Consider the following 19,405-nt stretch of genomic DNA (forward strand, 5'->3'; position numbering starts at 1 on the left):
TCCTTACGGGAGTAGAAAGCCTCATCTTTCTCCCTTGGAGCGGCTGGTAGTTTCGAACCACTGACCTTAAGGTTCGCAGCCCGATTCGTAACCACTACGCTACCAGAGCTCCATATTACTCTTGATTAGTGGAAGATAATTGAGTTTTGGTTCTCTGACAGGCTTCTGCTTTACATAGGTTCACATTTTACTGTGTAATCTCATTAACCCACTGTGGCTGAGTTGATTTCGACTCGTAGTGAATCTATAGGACTCAGTAGAACTGCTCCTTCGGGCCTCTGAGACTGTAAACACAGGAGCAGAAAGCCTGATCTTTTCCCTCCAATGGGCAGCTGCTGGGTTTGAACCAATGACCTTGCAGTTAGCAGTTCAGTGCTTAACCCACTGCACCACCAGGGCAATTTCATTCGTCAAAGAGCTGACTCATAAGGATCCTGTATAGGGTTTCTGAGGAGTGAATGCTGAGTTTGAACTGCCAACCTTCTGGTTAGCAGTCCAGCGCTGATCCGACAGTAGGAGATGTAGGTTCTCAAAAGTATCCCACGTTTATATTTCAAAAACACTTTATATAAAGTACTACTTCTTTTTGCTCCTTTCCAACTCCATATACATCTTTTTTTTAAGAATTCTATAAGGTAATGTAAAGTCTAGTATGATCAGGTACCATAATTTATTTAAACAACTCTAAGTTGTTAAATATTTGGATTGTTGCCAATGTTTCAATTTTATAAGCATTTTTTTAAACATGTTTGCAACTCAGTCTATGCGTTCATCCATGATTATATACTTGGAAAGAGGAATTTTATTTTTACTCTGAAAACACAGGCCAAAGTTATTTCCCATTGTACACTAATTTGTAATTAGAGTCCTTTAAAGAAAACCACATTTCTATTAGTCAAGGATAAAAAAACAACAACAATCAGTTATCCTGTCTTGACCATGGTTTTGACAAAAGGATGTTCATAAAGTGTGGTCCAGAGAAAGAGGCCAGGGACTGCTGCCTGGCTAGTCCGGTTCCACACTAGCCAGTCCAAATGGCGCTGGGTGAAGATACTAACAACTACTGCTGTTGATGAGTGCCATCAAATCAGTTCCAACCCATAACAACCCTGTATAGGGTTTCCAAGGAGCAGCTGGTGACCTTGAACCCCCAACCTTGTGGTTCAAACTGACTTTGCAGTCCAGCGCATTAACCCACAGCACCAAACCAGGACTATATATATATATATACTCTCTATATTCCCATCTTAACAAACAGTGTTGGACTCAATTTCTCTATCCGTACCAAACCTTGGAAAAGGCCCAACAGTGTGAAAGTTACATTTGAACCATCCAGGAAACTCAGGATAAATAAACAAAGTCAGTTTGGAAAAATTAAAGCTTGCAAAGTATTCCCATTTGTGAAGCAATGTGAGAAAGCTTCTCTGTCTCCCAGCTGGAAACCCCATCAAGGAAACATTTTACAAGCTGCTCACAGGGATCTTAGTGGGGGTGCCAAGGAGCCCTGGCAGCAGAATGGTTACGAATCAGGCTGCTAATCTCATGGTCAGGTGTTCGAAACTACCAGCCATTCAGCAGGAGGAAGATGAGGTTTTCTACTCCCGTAAAGATGTACAGCCTCGGAAACCCTGTACAGGGTCACTATGAGTTGGAACCGATTCCACGGCACATAACAACAACAACAACAACAAATTGCACTACCAATTTCCTTCCCCTCTTTTTGGCACCACCACCTTTCCTCTGTATGCTACTGAAGATTCAGGGTAGCATGAAGATAGAGTTGGTACATGGAAATTCTGCAGTGTCTTGGATAAGGAATACCTGGGTTTAGACCTAACTCGGAGTATAGTGTGTGGATGTAAAAACTTTTCTTATTGACTCATAACTGAACTTCATAGAAATAAGAAACCAAAGAAATAGGGTCATTTCACCTATAATTTACTCACCTGATAATAAGTATCCAATTATGGGAATAAAGAGGTAATACGTACCCAACAAACGAAGGAGGAGAAAAAGAACGCCGAGGGCATAAGACTTGAGTTCAGGGCTGACTGTCCTACGTGAAAAGAAAAGAAAAGAAAAAGGTTCTTATCACCCTACTTTAATTAACAGACCCCATAGGCATTCCCTGCTATAGACCAGAGCCCGTTTTAGAACCCTGCTAATAATTTCTTGTTGTTTGTTTCCCTGCCTAAAGTCTGAAAAATAACTGCAACTGCATGACAAGATAAGTTTAAGAATTGAATTGTGTTTTAATAACTGGAGCTAATCTTTAAAAGTTTTAAAATTGTGCTTCAAGTGAACATATACACAGAAAATTAATTGCCATCCGATTGTTTGTATATAAAGCGTTCGATGAAATTAATCGCGTTTCCCACAAAGTGTCAGCCCTCTCCCCATTTCTGCCTGGTTCCCAGCTTTCCTTGTGTCCAATTTTCTACCTCTTCCTGCCTTCTTGTCTTTGCTTTTAGGCAACGGTTATTACTTTGATCTCAAATAATTGATTGTTCTGAGAAGCATATCCCTTTTGGGTGTTGTTGTTTATTTTATGGCCTATCTATTGGAGTCCTGGTGTGGTGCCGTGGGTTAAGGCATCAGACTGCAAAGCTGTCTGAACCGCAAGGTCAGTGGTTCAAGCTCACCAGCTGCTCCTCAGAAACCATACACAGGGTCACTATGGGTCAGAATCCACTCAATGGCACTTTAAAACAACAACGACAACAGCATCTATTGTTTTGGAGTTCTGGTGTTGCACCATGGGTTAATGTGCTGGACTGCAAGGTCGGTTTAAACAGCAAGGTCGGCAGTTGAAACTCAATAGCCGCTCCTTGGAAACCTTATACGGGGTCACTATGAGTTGGCATTTAATAACACCAACAATATATTGTTTGGCTGAAAGGTGGTCTCAAGACATGGCTCCAGTTCCAAGTCAGGGGGGTGTCTTAGAGGTACAATCTTAAGAGTTCTTCAGTCTCCAGCTGACCGATGAATCTTGTCCTTTCTATGAATTTGATTTTTTGTTAATTTTTCTCCCACTCTGTCCAGGACCCGCTACTGTGATCCTAGTCAGAATGGCCAGTAGTGGTAGCTAGACACCATCAAGCTCTTTAGCCCATGTGAAACTGGAGCTAATCTTTGTCATTTGAAGGACATACGCACATTTGGTCCAAAACAATCTTTATTTAAAGACAATTCTTCTTTTGTTGGGGCAGGAAACCATCATAAGTTAATGGAGCACAAACACCAAGGAAACAGAAACTGGAAAACCATTCCCCTATGCTTCTTGGGAAAAAGGGAAAACCATTAACACCTTTGTCATCCTTCAGTTATACTGTAAAATCCACCAGACTAGCTCGGTTTGACAATCTCAAGGGACCATCTGTGAAAGAATCCATTCATTACCTTAACTTTCAGTCATTTTAATAGATCTAGTGTAATCCTAAACCAGATTCCACAACATTCATTAAAACCAGCCACAAACTTTTTATGGAAAGGAAACACTGAATAAGCAAAGCACTACTGAAGAAGAACAAAAAAGGAGATTGCATACTTTCCAATTTCAAAACCTACTATACAGCCATGGCAGTCAAAACAGCCTGGTACTGGTAAAAGAGACACAGAGACCAATGGCACAGAACTGAGAACCCACAAATAAATGCTTCCACATACGGACAGCTGAGTTTTGACAAAGGGCTTAAACCCATTAAAAGGGGACAAGGCAGATTCTTTAACATGGCAAAACTAGACATCCATTTGCAGAAAAATGAAACAAGATTCATATACAAGAGCTAACTCAAGGTGGATCAAAGACCTAATGAAACACTGAAAACTATAGAAATTGTTAAAGGAAAAATAGGGATAAATTTAGGGACCCTAATTTATGGCAAAAATAGACTATCAAATGGAGAAAAATGCACAGATAGCAGAAGAAAAGCTAGATGACTGGAAGCTTTTACAATTAAATACTTAGTGACTTCAACAGACTTCTTCAAAAGAATAAAAAGAGAACCTAAAGATTGAGAAAGAATATTTGGTAATGACATACCCAACCGAGACGGGACTAATCTCAATATTTTATAGAAAATATCAATTCCTCAACAACAAAGCACGAACAATTTAATATAAATAGGCAGAGGACATGGACAGATACTTTACCAAAGAAGATATTCAGGTAGCCAACAAATGCATTAGCCATTAGAGAGAGCAAATCAAAACAATTGTGAGATATCATTTCACCCCAGCAACAATAGCCAAGTTCAACAAAGTAAGAAGCAACAAATGCAGGTGAGGGTGTGGAGAGACTGGACATGGCTGTAACATGGTGCGACCACCATGGAGAGAGTTGGTATGGGACTACCTTAAAGAGCTGGAAACAGAAATACCCTTTGATCCAGCAATCTCACCACTTGGTCTATATCTTAAAGGAATAAGAGCCAAGGAACGTAAACCCATGTTCACAACAGCATTGTTCACAACAGCAATGGAAACAAGTGCCTGTCAACAGATGAAGAGCTACACAAACTATGGTACACACACACACAATGAAACACAAGTCAATGTCAAAGAATAACACAGAAATCTGCAGAAAACTTCATTATGTGGACAAACCTGATAAATGTTATGCTTAGTAACAAAAGGACAAATATTGTATGAATCCACTATTACAAAAAGTTAAGGAAAAGTTTACACAGAGAAAGCAACATTATTTGATGGTTACCTGGGATGTGAGTGGGAGGGAGGGAAAATCACTAGATAATGTTGTTGTTAGGGGTCTTCAAGTTGGTTCCGACTCATAACGACCCTGTATAGGGTTCCTGAGACTTTAAATCTTTGCAGGAGAAGAAAGTCTCATCTTTCTCCTGCAGAATGGCTGGAGGGCTTGAACCGCAGACTTTGTGTGGTTAGCAGTCCTGTGCTTATCATATGGAATCACTGCGCTCCCAACTAGATAATGATGTTGTTTAGTGCCATTGAGTCAGTTCTGACTCAAAGTTACCCTATATAGGCTTTCCAAGGGGTGGCTGGTGAGTTTGAACCACCGAATTTAAGGTTCAATCCAAACTTGGGGTCCAGTGCTTTACCCCACAGCGCCACACCAGGATTTGAGGGTAAATTATAGAGGTAAGTAATCCCAGGGCTACAATAAAGGGCCCATGGAAAAGAAGATTATTAATCATTAACATAATGAGCACACATCTAGGAAGGACCATGAGGATGGCACAGGACCGGACAGTAGTTCATTCTGCTGTACACTGGGTAACTGTGAATCAGAAGTGACTCAACAGCACTGAATAGCAGGTCCAGACCCTCGCTCGGGTGGTGGTGGTTTGCTGTGGAGTCAGTTCTGACCCACAGCAACCCTGCACAAGGTTTCCAAGGCTGTAAATCTTTACGGGAGCAGAAAGCCTCAGCCTTCTCCAGCGGTACGGCTGGCAGTTTTGATCTGCTGACCTTGCGGTTAGCAGCCCGACTCGTAACCAGACTCTTAGTGATGGAGAAATCCCTAGGTGACTAAGCCAGACAATTGTATAATGTCAACAATGTTTGCACAGAAAGACAGAGCTCTTTAGAATGAGCATATTATAAAGTTCACGTTCTTCAAAGTCATAATTGGCTTCTTGTTTCTTTTTTTCATATGTTCATTGGAGGGTATTAACTTAAAAGACAAATAAATAAAGGCCAAACCCCTGTATCAAAAAGGCACACTGGTATAATGACCTAGAATATTTATCACCTGGAATTTGATTTCCTTTTAGTTATCATGTCACAAGGAACAAAGGTAGAAAGGTGCTAAGATCTCTCTTCATATCCTGTTGGGAATGTGGTTCCAACAGGAGAAATAATCCTTCTTGGATCTAGTTCTGAAAGTGGAGAGCTCGGGGCTGCATGCTATCTGAAGTGTCAGTAAAGTCCATGCTGAGGCACTGCCTTCATAACTGACTAGCTGCGGGACATTGAGCAGACTTGCTACACTTTCTCTGGGTCTTAATGTCCCCTCTCAAAGGGGAATAATCCTAACAAAAAAGCAAATGCAGGGGCTTGGTTCACATTAACTTTCATCCTTTCTTGTGGTAAGCTCCCAGCCAGCCAGAGAATGAGGCACCAATGGTTCAAGGGAGAGTGCTTCTCTTTCACGCAGGAGACCCGATTCAATCCCTGGTCAGTGCAGGAGACCTGGTTGGATTCCTGGTCAGTGTGAGAGACCTGGTTTGATTCCTGGTCACTACAAGTCCAGGAGACTTGGTTCCATTCCTGGTCACTGCACAAGACTCGGTTCAATCCCTGGTCAATGCAGGAGACTCGGTTCCATTCCTGGTCACTACAGGAGAACTGGTTCGATTCCTGGTCAGTGTGAGAGACCTGGTTTGATTCCTGGTCACTACAGGAGACTTGGTTCGATTCCTGGTCACTGCACAAGACTCGGTTCAATCCCCGGTCAGTGCAGGAGACTTGGTTCCATTCCTGGTCACTACAGGAGAACTGGTTCGATTCCTGGTCAGTGTCAGAGACCTGGTTCGATTCCTGGTCACTACAGAAGACTTGGTTCGATTCCTGGTCACTGCACAAGACTCAGTTCAATCCCTGGTCAGTGCAGGAGACCTGGTTGGATTCCTGGTCACTGCACAAGACTCGGTTCAATTCCTGGTCAGTGCAGGAGACTCGGTTCAATTCCTGGTCAGTGTAATTTACGTACTGCCACCACCAGTCTCAGTGGAGCCCTGCATGTCGCTATGATGCTAAGCAGGTTTCAGTGTGGCTTCCAGATGCACTAGGAAGAAAGGCCTGGTAAGCTCTTTCTGAAAATTAGCCAATGACACTCTTGTGGACCATAGTGGTCCGATCCTGGCAGAGTTTTGCTCCACTGTGCATGGGGTTGTCAGAGTCCGGGACTGAATGGAAGACAGCTCATAACAACAGCCTGGGGCGGGTGCATCACACAGGACTGGACGCATCTGAGCCACGGCACAGGCTGCTTGTGCTCTTTGCCTGCCCAAAATGTCTGTACTGGTACGAGACTGGGAAGGACACTGGATACATCATTGTCCTGGTTCTTCCTGTCTGTCCACTGTATGAGCCTGTGTCTCCTTTAGGCTAGCTGGGGAGTGGAATTATATGCTGGATGAGGTCCATCCTAGATCATTTATGGAGCCCTGGCAGCCCAGTGGGCTACATGCTGGACTGAGACCTGAACGATCAGCAGTTGGAACCCACCAGCCACACCTTAGGGGAAAGATGTGGAAGTCGGCTTCCTTAGAAACCAACTGGGGGAAGTTCTACTTTGTCGCTGCAAATCAGAATCAATTTAACGACAAAGGTTGATATGGACAGATTCATTGAAAGGGGATCAAATACATCCTGGAAATCTCCAAGAGCTATCTGTCAAGCTGAGACTTGGAAGGGATTAAAATTTCAACACACTTGCTGTGTTTGGTCTGCCAGTCATGACTGCTGATCTCTGAGAGGCTGTGTTTTTTACAGGAATGTGATGGAGTGAAGACAAAAGGGCTAGTCATGGCTAATGGCAGCGAGGTGCATTTCCCCTGCTTCTCGGTGCCTTTTGTATGTGAGAATCACAATAAAGCTTCATGAGAATTTCTAATAAGAAAAATGAACTACTCATAATGCCAGCTACCCTAAACCCATACCCAAGATCTGATGGGTTTTGTTCATATGCACATTATTTATAATCAGCCTGCGTAAATAGTTTCAAATTCAATGGCTCATTTCATAAACATTTTTCATATTCTTAAGAATTGTCATTGTTACACTGAAGTGCAGGACCATAATTTAACTCATATTCCAATTCAGGCTTTCCTGCTATTATAGTTAGCATTATTTTTTTTCTTCTTCTTCTTGTAGAGAGGTATTTTTCGTAAGATACATGGCAAGGGTTAGGGTCACTGAACAAATTTTTTTTTGGCTTTTGATTCACAATGCCATATTTTTTTTTTTAAGAAATGGTACATTTTTCAATGCTACCAGCAATATGCGATTTTAGAAGCTTGGCTACCACCTTGCAAGCACTAGATGTTATTCTTTTAAATTTCTTTTCAAATGTAGTAACTGTGAAGTAGCAATTTGATATTGCACCCTTAATGTCTTTGCACATAACAAGACACTGCTAATAACCTTCTAGTAATATTAAGTCCTCGCTTGTAAATCCTTTTTTGGGGAACACGTGTAAGAAAGGCCAGGGAACGTGTTCTGCAGGGACAGAAGAAGACAGAAGCAAGCCCCTTGTATTGACTTCATTCCTGGCTTTATTTGCAGTGTTTGGGAGTGCACGGGTTTGTTTAGATAACCATTTCCTTATGTGAAGCAGATTCTTTCTCTGATGTGCCTATCAGTTCACTTTTAGGTTCCTCAAACCGGTTAAGGAAAATGTTGAAAGTTACAGAGAATGTTACTCAATAATTCACCTCCAAGGCATCGCTCCTGCCCTAGAACTGGTTATGAGTGACGCAGAGTTATGAAGAGACGGCACACACATAGTCTCGCCTGAGCCCGCTCAGCTCCAGGAGGCTGGCAGAACCCCTTGGTCACCTCCAGTTACTGATTCAGAGAAAAGTGCAAGAGGAACTGACATGACCAGGCAGGGCTGGGCAACAGGTCTTTCAACTGCTGCTAGTCCACTGCCTTGTTCTCTTTGCTCCAACAATACTGCCGTCTGTAAAGCAAGCTAGAACCACAGTCCCTTTCCTAAATTCCCGCAGAGTCTCCTTCTGGGAGGAAATCATGTGTTGTCTTCCCCTTGGAGCTCTGCTCCCTACTCCTGGTGTGAGGTCTGAGGAAAGACAGAACCAAACCAGCTACCACTGAGTTGATTCCAACTCATGGAAGGCCCACGTATACAAGAACAGAACTGTGCTCCAGAGGGCTTGTCAATGACTGACTTTTGGGAAGTGGATAGATTGCCAGGCCTTTCTTCCAAGGCCCCTCTGGGTGCACTTGAACTTCAAAGCTTTCAGCTAGCAGCTGGCACCATGATCACTGATTCCTATGGGACCAGAGAAGCTGCGTTACTAGCTGTGGTCCTACCTGACCTCGTCTATGACTCTCAGCTTCTATTCACAGCGTGGACAAGGACAGTGGTGGGCCGGCTTCCAGGTGCCGGGGCTTACCTGATGAGGATGATGACAGACGGCGTCTGGGCCATGGCACCGATCATACTGCAGACACACATCACGCAGAGGAAGGTGAGGAAGGCCTCCTGGCACCCGGGGCTGGGGCATTTCCCAGGCACCACGGTGGCATTCTCAGCAGGGATGGTGGTGAGACACGCGCAGCCGGTGAGATTCTGAAAGGCAATCATCCAGCCCTTTGAACTGGGGGCACATCCAATTCCCAAGCCAGAAGCCATCCATCACTGGAAGCTGCCATAGTCTGATTATGCATTCTGTGGCATTCCATTAATTAGGCCTGCATAAACGTGTTCCCTTTGTAGGGAGGCCTCAAAACGTATGCAAATAGAGGTAAAATTCTAAGGAAGAGAGCTGACTCCCCTCTCTCCTGTGTTACTTCATTTCTGTTCTCGAGAATCCTCCAGTACGCTGTACTGTGGACCAAAGTGTCTCCCCCAACACAATTAAAGAGGCAACTACGCTTCCACAATACGATAAAGCATTGCCAAATGAACACTGCTATTACTTGCCAATTTGTCGTCTCTTTCATGCAGTTATAATTACACTGATGATTACAGAAAGGAGTAAGTTGGGTAAGAGAGCATGGTTGTGGGTTCGCTGCACAATGCAGCTCCCAGAATAAAGGGTGTGCATGCTCAGGCCTGAAGACAAGGCTGTGAGCGGAAGAGCTCATGGGAAAGTTCTCTCGAAGTTCAGAGATGCCAGAGAGCAGCAAGGGGGTCGTGGGGAGCACAAAGCCCTATGAGATACATGGATGAATAAATGATGAAAAAGAAGCAAGAACAGAGACCCCTTTCCATTGATCTTTGGGGAGAAAGCCTGCCCAGCACCTCTGCCCCCAGCCTGGGCCCTGCACTCCCATTCAAGGAATTTCAGATAGTAAAGGGAGGATTGGGGCTGGCAGAGGCAGTGCCCAGCACCAAGCCAATTAAAGTTCGATAGTAATAGTGCAGAGGCTTTTAATGAATACTGAAGGAAAACAATGATGAATGATGCATGGCTTCCCTTTTCAGGACTGCTGAGCTTTCTGAACATGCCAGGGAAATCCTCCCGAGGGGCAAACAAAACCCTTTCGGATTTTACAGTTCTCCTATTCTGCCTGTTCCCCTTCTCCCACCTCTTCCTTCTTTTTTTTTTTTTTTTAATCTCTCAGGACTTATAGAGGGAGGGGGTCTTATCCAGTCAACCTCCATGGGGTGATTGCAGGGTACCGAGACTTTATGAGCATCCCACAGGACACTTGTATGGTGTGATGTGTACAGACGAGGTGTGGGATGAGAGGAACCCAGTCTCTTCAAACTCTGTGCTGTACTGGGGTCTTCTTCTTTAAACAGTCCACCCAGGGAGGGGGGATTTGTGCAAATGGCCCAAGTATAGCCCTTGTGTCATTGGTTGTGATTTCCTGACACCTTACACCCAACAGCCTCTTGTCCACAGACACCTCTGCCTGCAATGCTCTCATTACCCCTCGGGAGTTCCTGCCAGTACTAGTTGCTGGGAGTCAACTGGATGAGGTCAGCGATCATGCCCTAAAGGATAGGGGTACAATGAAAAGTCTTTATTTCAAGACTATGGCAGGCTGTGCAGCCCCATCTGGTGAGTTCAACATATTCCAGAAGCTGACCTGGGCCTGGAGAGAGAGGGGTTTGCAGCCAAGATAAAGAGGAGGAGAACTGGGCAGGGTATAAAGCCACGAGAAGGGCAGTGAACAGTGGACCAAGGGCCACTCTGGCCAACGGGGCAGGAAGGAAGTCAGAAAAGAGGCTGGAGATTAGCAGATGACCAGCAAAGACGTCAGCTTGTTGGTGCCAGAAAAGAAAAGCTGGAAATAGATAGGTTCCTCCCCGAAGTCCTAGGCAACTCGATATTTATTTATCCAAATTTAACTGATTCAAAAAGAGCCAGGAAAAAGGTTGGGGAGGAGGTAAGTCAGCCTGATCTGAGGAAGGACTTGAATTGGTTGCTTTTTCCTTTGGATAAGTCAGTCCAACATGGTGATCAAGAACCACTGGGTGGTCCTACGGAATGGATGGGGGCAGGCTAGGACTGCTTGTGGTCCTTGCAGCAGGGAATCCCAGGGGGAATGATGAACTCGTGGTCATTAAATTTAACAAGGGATGGGCAGATCCCGATTTGAGGGGCACACATCTGTCTGGACAAGGTGCTGGGGTGCTCTGAGTGTACAAGGTGATGAGGCCATGAAGGAAGACCTGAGTGTAGTGGGGAGAAACTCACAGGAGGACGGAGCACTTTCCCAGGATGCATAACTGGGAGAGACAATGACGTCCACCAACAAGGCTTTATACTACCTTCTCAAATGAAAAAGGAAACAGAGGGGCAGCCCTGCAGTATCAGCTGGGATCTAGGTGGGAACCTCTAGATCTGCTAAGGTTTAAGCAGCAGTAACTGGAGGGTGAGAAGACGGCCTGTTTCAGTTAGGAAGATGATACAAGTTTGCATCCTATTCTGCCGTCTTCTTCATATAACAGTCCTGTCCGGTCAGTCCAAAACATGTATGGGTCCTAGAAAGCACCTGTGGACTCCCATGGATTAAATGAAATGCTTTCTTTGGTAGTTCCCAATGTGGCTTCAACTACTAAGAAATGTACGTCTTGTTGTGTACCGCGGAGTCGGTTTCAGTTCATAGTGATTTTGTATAGGGTTTTAGAAGAGCAGCTAGTGGGTTTGAACTGCCTACCTTGTGGTTAGCAGTCCACACCAGAACACCAGAAAATACCCTGTTGTTGTTGTTAAGTGCTGTGGATTCAGTTCCAACTCCTAGTGATCCTCTATAGGACTTTGGAAGAGCAGCTGGTGGGTTTGAACTTCCAACCTTGTGGTTCAAAGTCCAGTGCTGATCCTACAGCGCCGCACCAGACGCTAGACTCCAGGAATGAGTTTGTCTCTCTGGTTTGCCCATCCCCTGGAAGGAATGCAGTCCCTGCTACCTCCAGAAGCTGTGAAGTTTCAGCGTGGTGCCACAACATGGGATGGCAGGGTCTAGTTTTACTGTAAATGAAATGCATTGTGGCAACTCAGGCTGAGAAGAACAAGTCTGACAATCTTTGGAACCGAGGTGACCTATATGACAGAAGGGGACTGGCTTGTAGATTCTACCAGAACATATCCTACAGATACTTTTGCCCAAACACAAAGCAGTATTGCATACGTACAGTAGAATCCAGCAGGTCTGCACAATGGCAGATTATACAGCTATTAAAAAGGTAGACAAGCATTCTTCATGTTCTAACATAGAAAGACATGTGAGCAAAACGATTAACTGATAAAAACCTAAAACACAACCAGGTACACAGCAAGGTCTTATGTTGTTGTGTTGTTGTTGTCAGGTGCCATCGAGTCGGAACCGACTCATAGTGACTCCATGCACAGCAGAACGAAACAATGTTCGATCCTGGGCCAACCTCACCACCGCTGCCACCCCCGAGTCCATCAATGATGCCACCTGGCCGATCCATCTCGTTGGAGGTCTCCCTCTTTTTCTCTGACCCTCCACCCTACCCAGCATGTCAATAAAAATAATCCAAAGCCCCAGAATGGTAAGCTGAGGAGTGAGTGGGTGGGGGCAGATAGAAGGGAGAGTGTTCACTCCCTCCTTTTTGTACTTTTGAACCATGTAAATGTAGCATCTGTTAAACTTGTTTTAAATCTCCAACATTACCATACAATGATGAAATCAATGAAAGAACAAAGGCACTGCCATTGACAACTACCCCTGCTCCCATCCAGTTATTCATTTAAATTGAGAAATGTTTCTAGTCACATGTGATGACAGGAATAAAGAATTACAAACAAGCTTAGAGGCCATAAAAACAGAAAGATTATTCTATGGAATCTTGGATTCCTTTTCTATCGATGAAGAAAATCATAAGCATGCTATTTTGACAGCTCATATTACAAGAACAAAATACTTTATAGCAGCATTTCAAATGTACTGGCAAAAAAAAAAAATTTTGGATCTTTTCCCCATATTCAATACTCATGGATCAATGCCTATTAATTATATAAATGAAGCACATTCCTGGATTGAAGGATTACGCTGCTAGGGAGCGGGTATGGAGTTCGATGTTATTTTTATTAGAAGCCTCTTGTGGTAGAAGATTTGGCACCAGATACTGGTGATGGTTGGACAATAAACTTGCTGTAACTGGTGTCGTTGAATTACACAAGAAAGACATCAAAGTGGCACAAAAAGCACCTCTTCCCCCCAAAAAAGATCATCTTATGAAAACTCTAAAGGTTATGTCCCTACTTTCTGGAATTACCTTTTTTTGGGGGTAAAGATGTCAGCTATTCCAGAGGAGGAACTGGAATGCATAAGTAATTGCTTTCTTTGCCATGAGGCCAGAAAAACTGGATGGTACCTAGTTAATATTGCTGGACGTTTTGATAAAATATTCTGTAGAAGAATCCTAATCAAAAGGAAGAAAGACATGGAACAGAATTACAAATTCTCACAGAATCCAGCATTTCTGGAGCCATGGAGCCTGAATGACCCATGACACACTGGTGCTGAGATAATCTTTAAACAGTAAGGAGAAACTCTCCCCGCTGCTCATCTTTAAACCAAACAATAGTTTATCTCAATTGTTAAAGAATATTTGCCCTAAGCAGTATGCTCTTTTAAAGAGTAGGGAGTCCTGATGTGGCACTGTGGATAAAGCAATGGACCTCAAGGTTGGTTTGAACCGCAAGGTTGGTGGTTCAAACTCACCCGACGCTCCTTGGAAACCCTGTACAGGGTCACTATGTGCCAGAACTGACTTGACGGCACTTAGAACACCACCACATGCAATCAAACTGACAACAGCAACTTGGCCTTTGAGATGAGAGGTTAGGGTGCAATCAGTTGATGTTACTGGTGGTGGATAACTTGGAAAAGGTGGTACGGATTACAGTACACTCTGAGGAATGGGATCAAAGTCACTGAATTGTACATGCAGAAATTACTGAGCGGGTGTGTGTTACGCGCTGTGTATTTCTTCACACAGTGAATGATAATAATTTAAGAAAGAAGTAGCTCAGCTACCATGAAGAAACCAGTTTCCATTAAATGTCGAGCTCAAGTCCTGCAGTTCAAAAAGGGACTTTCCCAGAGAGGGTCCGGCACAGGCAGTGTCCTGTTCTGGTCTGACGTGTGAGGTCTTCAATCTTGGGGGCCTGACGTCCCAATAACTGGGAGGGTAAACTGGTGATGTTACCACAATTGATGGGGTATCCTCCTTGGAATGACAGCCTGGTTCTAAGTGCCCCAGACATGTATGGGTTCTTCATGTTTCACTGAAGCGCCTCAGACAGCCTCTGTCGTGCATTATCCTATCTTTTTGTAGCTGAGAAACCCTTTGCCTTATTGGCCCAATCCAAGCTGATCCTTCTAGGCAAAGAACTCTGAGCTCCAGGGAGTCCAGGCAGAGACTTGCTTCTGAGGTAGCACATGTGCTTCTGAGGTAAAGGGGACCCTGAAAGGCAGCAAGAAGAAACACAGGGTCTTCTTCCCTGGACAGGCCACTGACTGCAGGATAATTGCCAGGGAAGAGAATTCTGAAATAAAAGCAAGAATTACATCCACCTTTCACTCCTATGACCTGGAATGCCCGAGCAGACAGTAACCTGTCAAACCAAGGGGAGGAAAGTGGGTGTTCTTTGGGGGAATGTCTGCACTAACTCTCTGTTTCAGCTTCCCTTGGTAGGAAATGCTGGCAGAACAAGGAAAGCTAAAAGATGGGACTGTATCTCCAGATGAACAAACAAGTCCCTGCACCTGTATCTCCCTGCTCCAGAAGCTGAGTCCTCTGAATAGTACAAATGGTTAAGAGCTCAGTTGTGATCAAACAGGTTGGAGACTTGAACCACCCAGAGGCTCCTTGGATGAAAGGTCTGGTGATCGTCTTCTGAAAAATCGGTCACTGAAAACCCTAAGGAATAACAATGAATCTATGAAAAACCTCATAACCTGGATGAATTTGTAGGACATTATGTTGAGTGAAATAAGTCAATCAAAAAAACAAAAACAAAAAACAGTTGTATGAGACCATTATTATAAAAACTCAAGAAACAGTTTCCATACCAAAAGAAACCTTCTTTGATGCCACGGGTGGGAGGGAAAGAGAGTAATTATCTGGTTAAGAGGTAAACACATGTTAACTCGGGTAATGGGGAGGGCAATATACAAGAAGGGAAAGGGTAATATATAATAAGAGGAAAGTTGGTAAGATGATGAACACAAGGGAAGACACATGAAGGTATGAAGGGTTAAAGGGGATAGAAGTAAATACACGCAACCTTGGAACAGCAATGTTATTCAGTGAGATACGTGGACAGAGACAAAGGCTGAATGGGTATGGGAGGATACTCACAAATATATAAGAGTTTGAAAGAGAGTATTTATACACAAGCATTTGCCTTTCCTGCAAACACAACAGTGAATGTGAAGGAGCACACAGCGGGCAAAGGGATGAAAACTTCCTAGATCTTATCCAACAACTGAAGGCAATGAGTTGCTGGGCCTGGGGGCTCAGGACATAGTGTCAGGAGATATCATGGTCAACTGGCATAACACAGTCCACAAAGACAATGTTTGACATCCTACTCTGCTGATCTTAAAAACATGGATCTTAAAAACTCATGAGCGACCATCTCAGGTGGAGTTATTTGTTCCTCCATATGTGGAAGAAAGAAGAGTGAAAATAATTGAAAATAATTGGAATCAATTAGTCCAAAGGACTAATAGAACATGTAAGCATCAGTCTGAGACCAGAAGTAGATGATGCCCAGCTACCTCTATCGACTTGTGAAAAGCATCCCATTAGGAGGTCCTGGATAGAATGGGCAAAAATGTGGAATGAAAATCAAAATTGTTTTTTAAAATGCCAGTCTTACTGGTCATAAAGAGACTACTATAGCCTTTGACCACCCTTCAGGTCTGGAAAGGAACTCATCTCGTGGCCCAATTGTCAACCAAGCAACAGACATGAATCTGGGGGGAGAGGGGCAACAATATTAGTAGAGTAGGCTCACCATGGACTGGTCAGTCATTCAAAATGGAAAGGACAACATGTGACTAAAGTCAAAGTTGAGAAGGGCTGGGAAGGCGGGTGGAATGGAAATAGTAACCTCAGGGAGGAAACGGGATCACTGGTGTGCATGGAGGGGACTGCAGTCATTGAGATGAAACAGAGCGTATAATTCGTTGAATGTAAAACTGATGATATTGTCTGTAAACCTTCCACTCAACTCACAATAAAAAAGTTAAAACAAAACACAACAAAACTCTATAGAGTACTGTTGTATTCTGACACACATGGTGTTACCATGAGTTGGAGTTGATGTGACAGCAAGTGGTTTACTAACTCCTAAACCTATCTAAAGATACAAGCCTCCACATCCATGCTGATGTACTGCTGGAAGATTGTGCCAAGCTGGTTCACCAGGCAAATGCCCCCTTATCCTGCCATTCTTCCTCTAGGCAAATGGCTTCTCCTTCCTTTAACCCTCTCCCACCATGTATCAATTTCTACCCTCAGAGCTACAACATTGCAGGTTCACCAACTAGTCTATGTATCAGTGTCCTTCTATTACAATGCAGACACTTAACCTTTAATGTTGGCTGTTTCTTAATAGTAAAAACAAACATATTTTCCTTGTAAAAGTGATGTATGATCATTTGAGAGAATTTGGAAATATACATGGAATTGCAAAGAAACACATGAAAACGAATGTTATAGCCCCTAATCACAGGCAACTTTTGATGAATTGTTGGCTATATATAGTTTTCCAATCTTGGTTTCATTCAAAGATATAGGTTTTTCTTTATTAAAATGGATCAGAATCTGGATAGGAAGACTTAACATTGTGAAAATGTCAATACTGCCCAAAGCAATTTACACATATAATGCAATCCCAATCCAGATTCTAAAGACATTCTTCAAAGAGATGGAAAAAAAAAAATAATTACAAACTTTATATGGAAAGGAAAGAGACCCAGAATAAGCAAAGCATTGTTTAAGAAGAAGAATAAGATTGGAAACCTTGACTTCAAAATTTATTACACAGCTACAGTGGTCAAAACAGCTTGGTACTGGTACAATGAAAGATACATTGATCAATGGAACAGAATCGAGAATCCAGAAATTAACCCATCTACATGTAGCCAACTGATTTTTGACACAGTACCTAAATATATCACATGGGGAGGGGACAGTCTTTTCAACAGGTGGTGCTGGCAGAACTGGAGAGCTATATGCAAAAGAGTGAAACAAGACCTTTACCTCACGCCCTATACAAAAACCAACTCAACATGGATTAAAGACCTAAATGTGAATTTCAGAATTATGACGCCATCAGTGAAACAGTAGAGACAAATGTGAAGGCACTAATTCAGGGAATACACAGACTACCAAACATTTTGAAAACTACACAAACAAAAGTAGACGAAATAGATGATTGGGACATACTGAAAATTAAAAACGTATGTGCATCAAAAGACTTCACCAAAAGAGTAAAAAGGGAACCCACAGAATGGGAAAAAATCTTTTCGAATGACACATTAGACAAGGGACTCATTTCTAAAGTATACAAGAAATTGCAACACCTCTACAAGAAAAAGACAAATAACCCAATTAAAAAATGGGCACAGGACATGCAGACACGTCACCAAGGAGGAGATCCAGGCAGCCAACAAACATATGAAGAAATGTTCACGATCACTAGCCATTAGAGAGATGCAAATCAAAACAACAATGAGATATCATCTCACACCAGCAATAACAGCAAAGTTCAAAAAAGTTGAGGACAATAAATGCTGGCGGGGATGTGGAGAGACTGGGACACTCCTGCATTGCTGGTGGGATAGCAAAATGGTCCAAGCTCTCTGGAAAGCCATATGGAACTTCCTCAGAAGTTTGGAAATAGAAATATCTTATGATGCAGCAATTCCTCTACTTGGTATTTACCCAAAAGAAATATGAGCCATAACACGAGTAGATATATGTACACCGATGTTCATAGCAGCACTATTTATAATAGCTAAAAGTTGAAAACAGCGTAAGTGCCCATCAACTGAAGAATGGATAAACAAACTGTGGTACATACACACAATGGAATATTACGCTGCCTTGAAGAATAACAAGGAAGCTGTAATCTACCACATAACATGGATGAACCTTGAGGACATTATGTTGAGTGAAATCAGTCAGTCACAAAAGGAGAAATACTGCATAGGACCACTACTATAAAAGACTAAGAAAATAACCCATAGTAAAGGGGGATGTTTCTTTGCTGGTTCCAGAGATGTGGGGAGTGGGGTGAGGGGAGGGAAGGGAAGGTGGAGCACAGGGCAGGGAATAGACACTAGATATTTTGGGTGCTAGGAAAGGGGGCAATACAAGAAGGGGGAAGGGGAATGGAAGAACAAAGAGGACGGGAAAACAATTAGGCAGGCTTGCATGGGCTAAGTGCGACAGAAGAAAATAATGATGTATGCACAACCTTGGAACAACAGGGCTCTGGGACATAGGGATAGAGACATGGTTGGAATGGGCAAAAGGAGGAAATAATGTTAAAATGCTTGGTTGTGTTTTGAATCTTGGTTTTCCTTTGCATACCATTATAGACACTGGAGGGTGAAAGAAAGGAATAGCCAGAAATATTACCATAGAAAGCTTGTAAGTCTGTTTTATGCCTACAATTGATAGCCATATCTAAAATGGGGCTACAACGTATCCAGTGAAGGAGGCTTCCTGTGGAGCCTCTGCATTACATAAGACCATAGGTGGAAACCTGAACACCATCCAGAATCTTCTAAGTTGGGACATTTCCACTTGAAAAGACAAGCAGACCATAAATTGCTTGCTCAGGAGACATCAAGGCAAGTGGCCAGGTCCCCTCAGGGCAAAATCCCTTCCAAGACTAAGACTCAATGGGAATACAAGAGCAGACATGCGCTCTGACTGGTGACCACTTTGGTCACCGATAAAAGGAAGTAAGGGAAAAATGGCAACGAATCTGTGAGCTAAGCCCCACCATGTTCAATAGACTCCTGTGAAACTGGGTGGAGTCCTGGGCCCAGAGTCAGTGACATAGCCACAGAGGACTAGAGTGGAGAGTGAAGCATCCAGCTGATTAGAAGAGAGAGCATATGCACAAGAACACCCACACTTGCAGATAATATCCACTTGACCTGGCTTCAATGGCTGGATGATCAGAATTTAACTAGAAGAAGAAAGAAGAGGAAAAAAAAGAGTGAT

General features: G+C 43.3%; 1 protein-coding gene across 2 annotated transcripts in view; it reads right to left on the reverse strand.

Annotated features, from left to right (window-relative positions):
* Positions 1 to 19,405, reverse strand: part of SLCO3A1 (solute carrier organic anion transporter family, member 3A1) — a 378,033-nt gene that overhangs the window by 29,034 nt on the left and 329,594 nt on the right. For both annotated transcript variants that reach the window (XM_006867113.1, XM_006867112.1), the window contains exons 8-9: positions 9,123 to 9,298; positions 1,992 to 2,056 (exon numbers count right to left, since the gene is read on the reverse strand). In XM_006867113.1, the coding sequence (XP_006867175.1) occupies positions 1,992 to 2,056; positions 9,123 to 9,298 (241 nt within the window). The remainder of the gene's footprint in view (positions 1 to 1,991; positions 2,057 to 9,122; positions 9,299 to 19,405) is intronic.

The sequence above is a fragment of the Chrysochloris asiatica genome, unplaced genomic scaffold (assembly GCF_000296735.1).
Source record: "Chrysochloris asiatica unplaced genomic scaffold, ChrAsi1.0 scaffold00101, whole genome shotgun sequence".
Lineage (NCBI taxonomy): Eukaryota > Metazoa > Chordata > Mammalia > Afrosoricida > Chrysochloridae > Chrysochloris > Chrysochloris asiatica.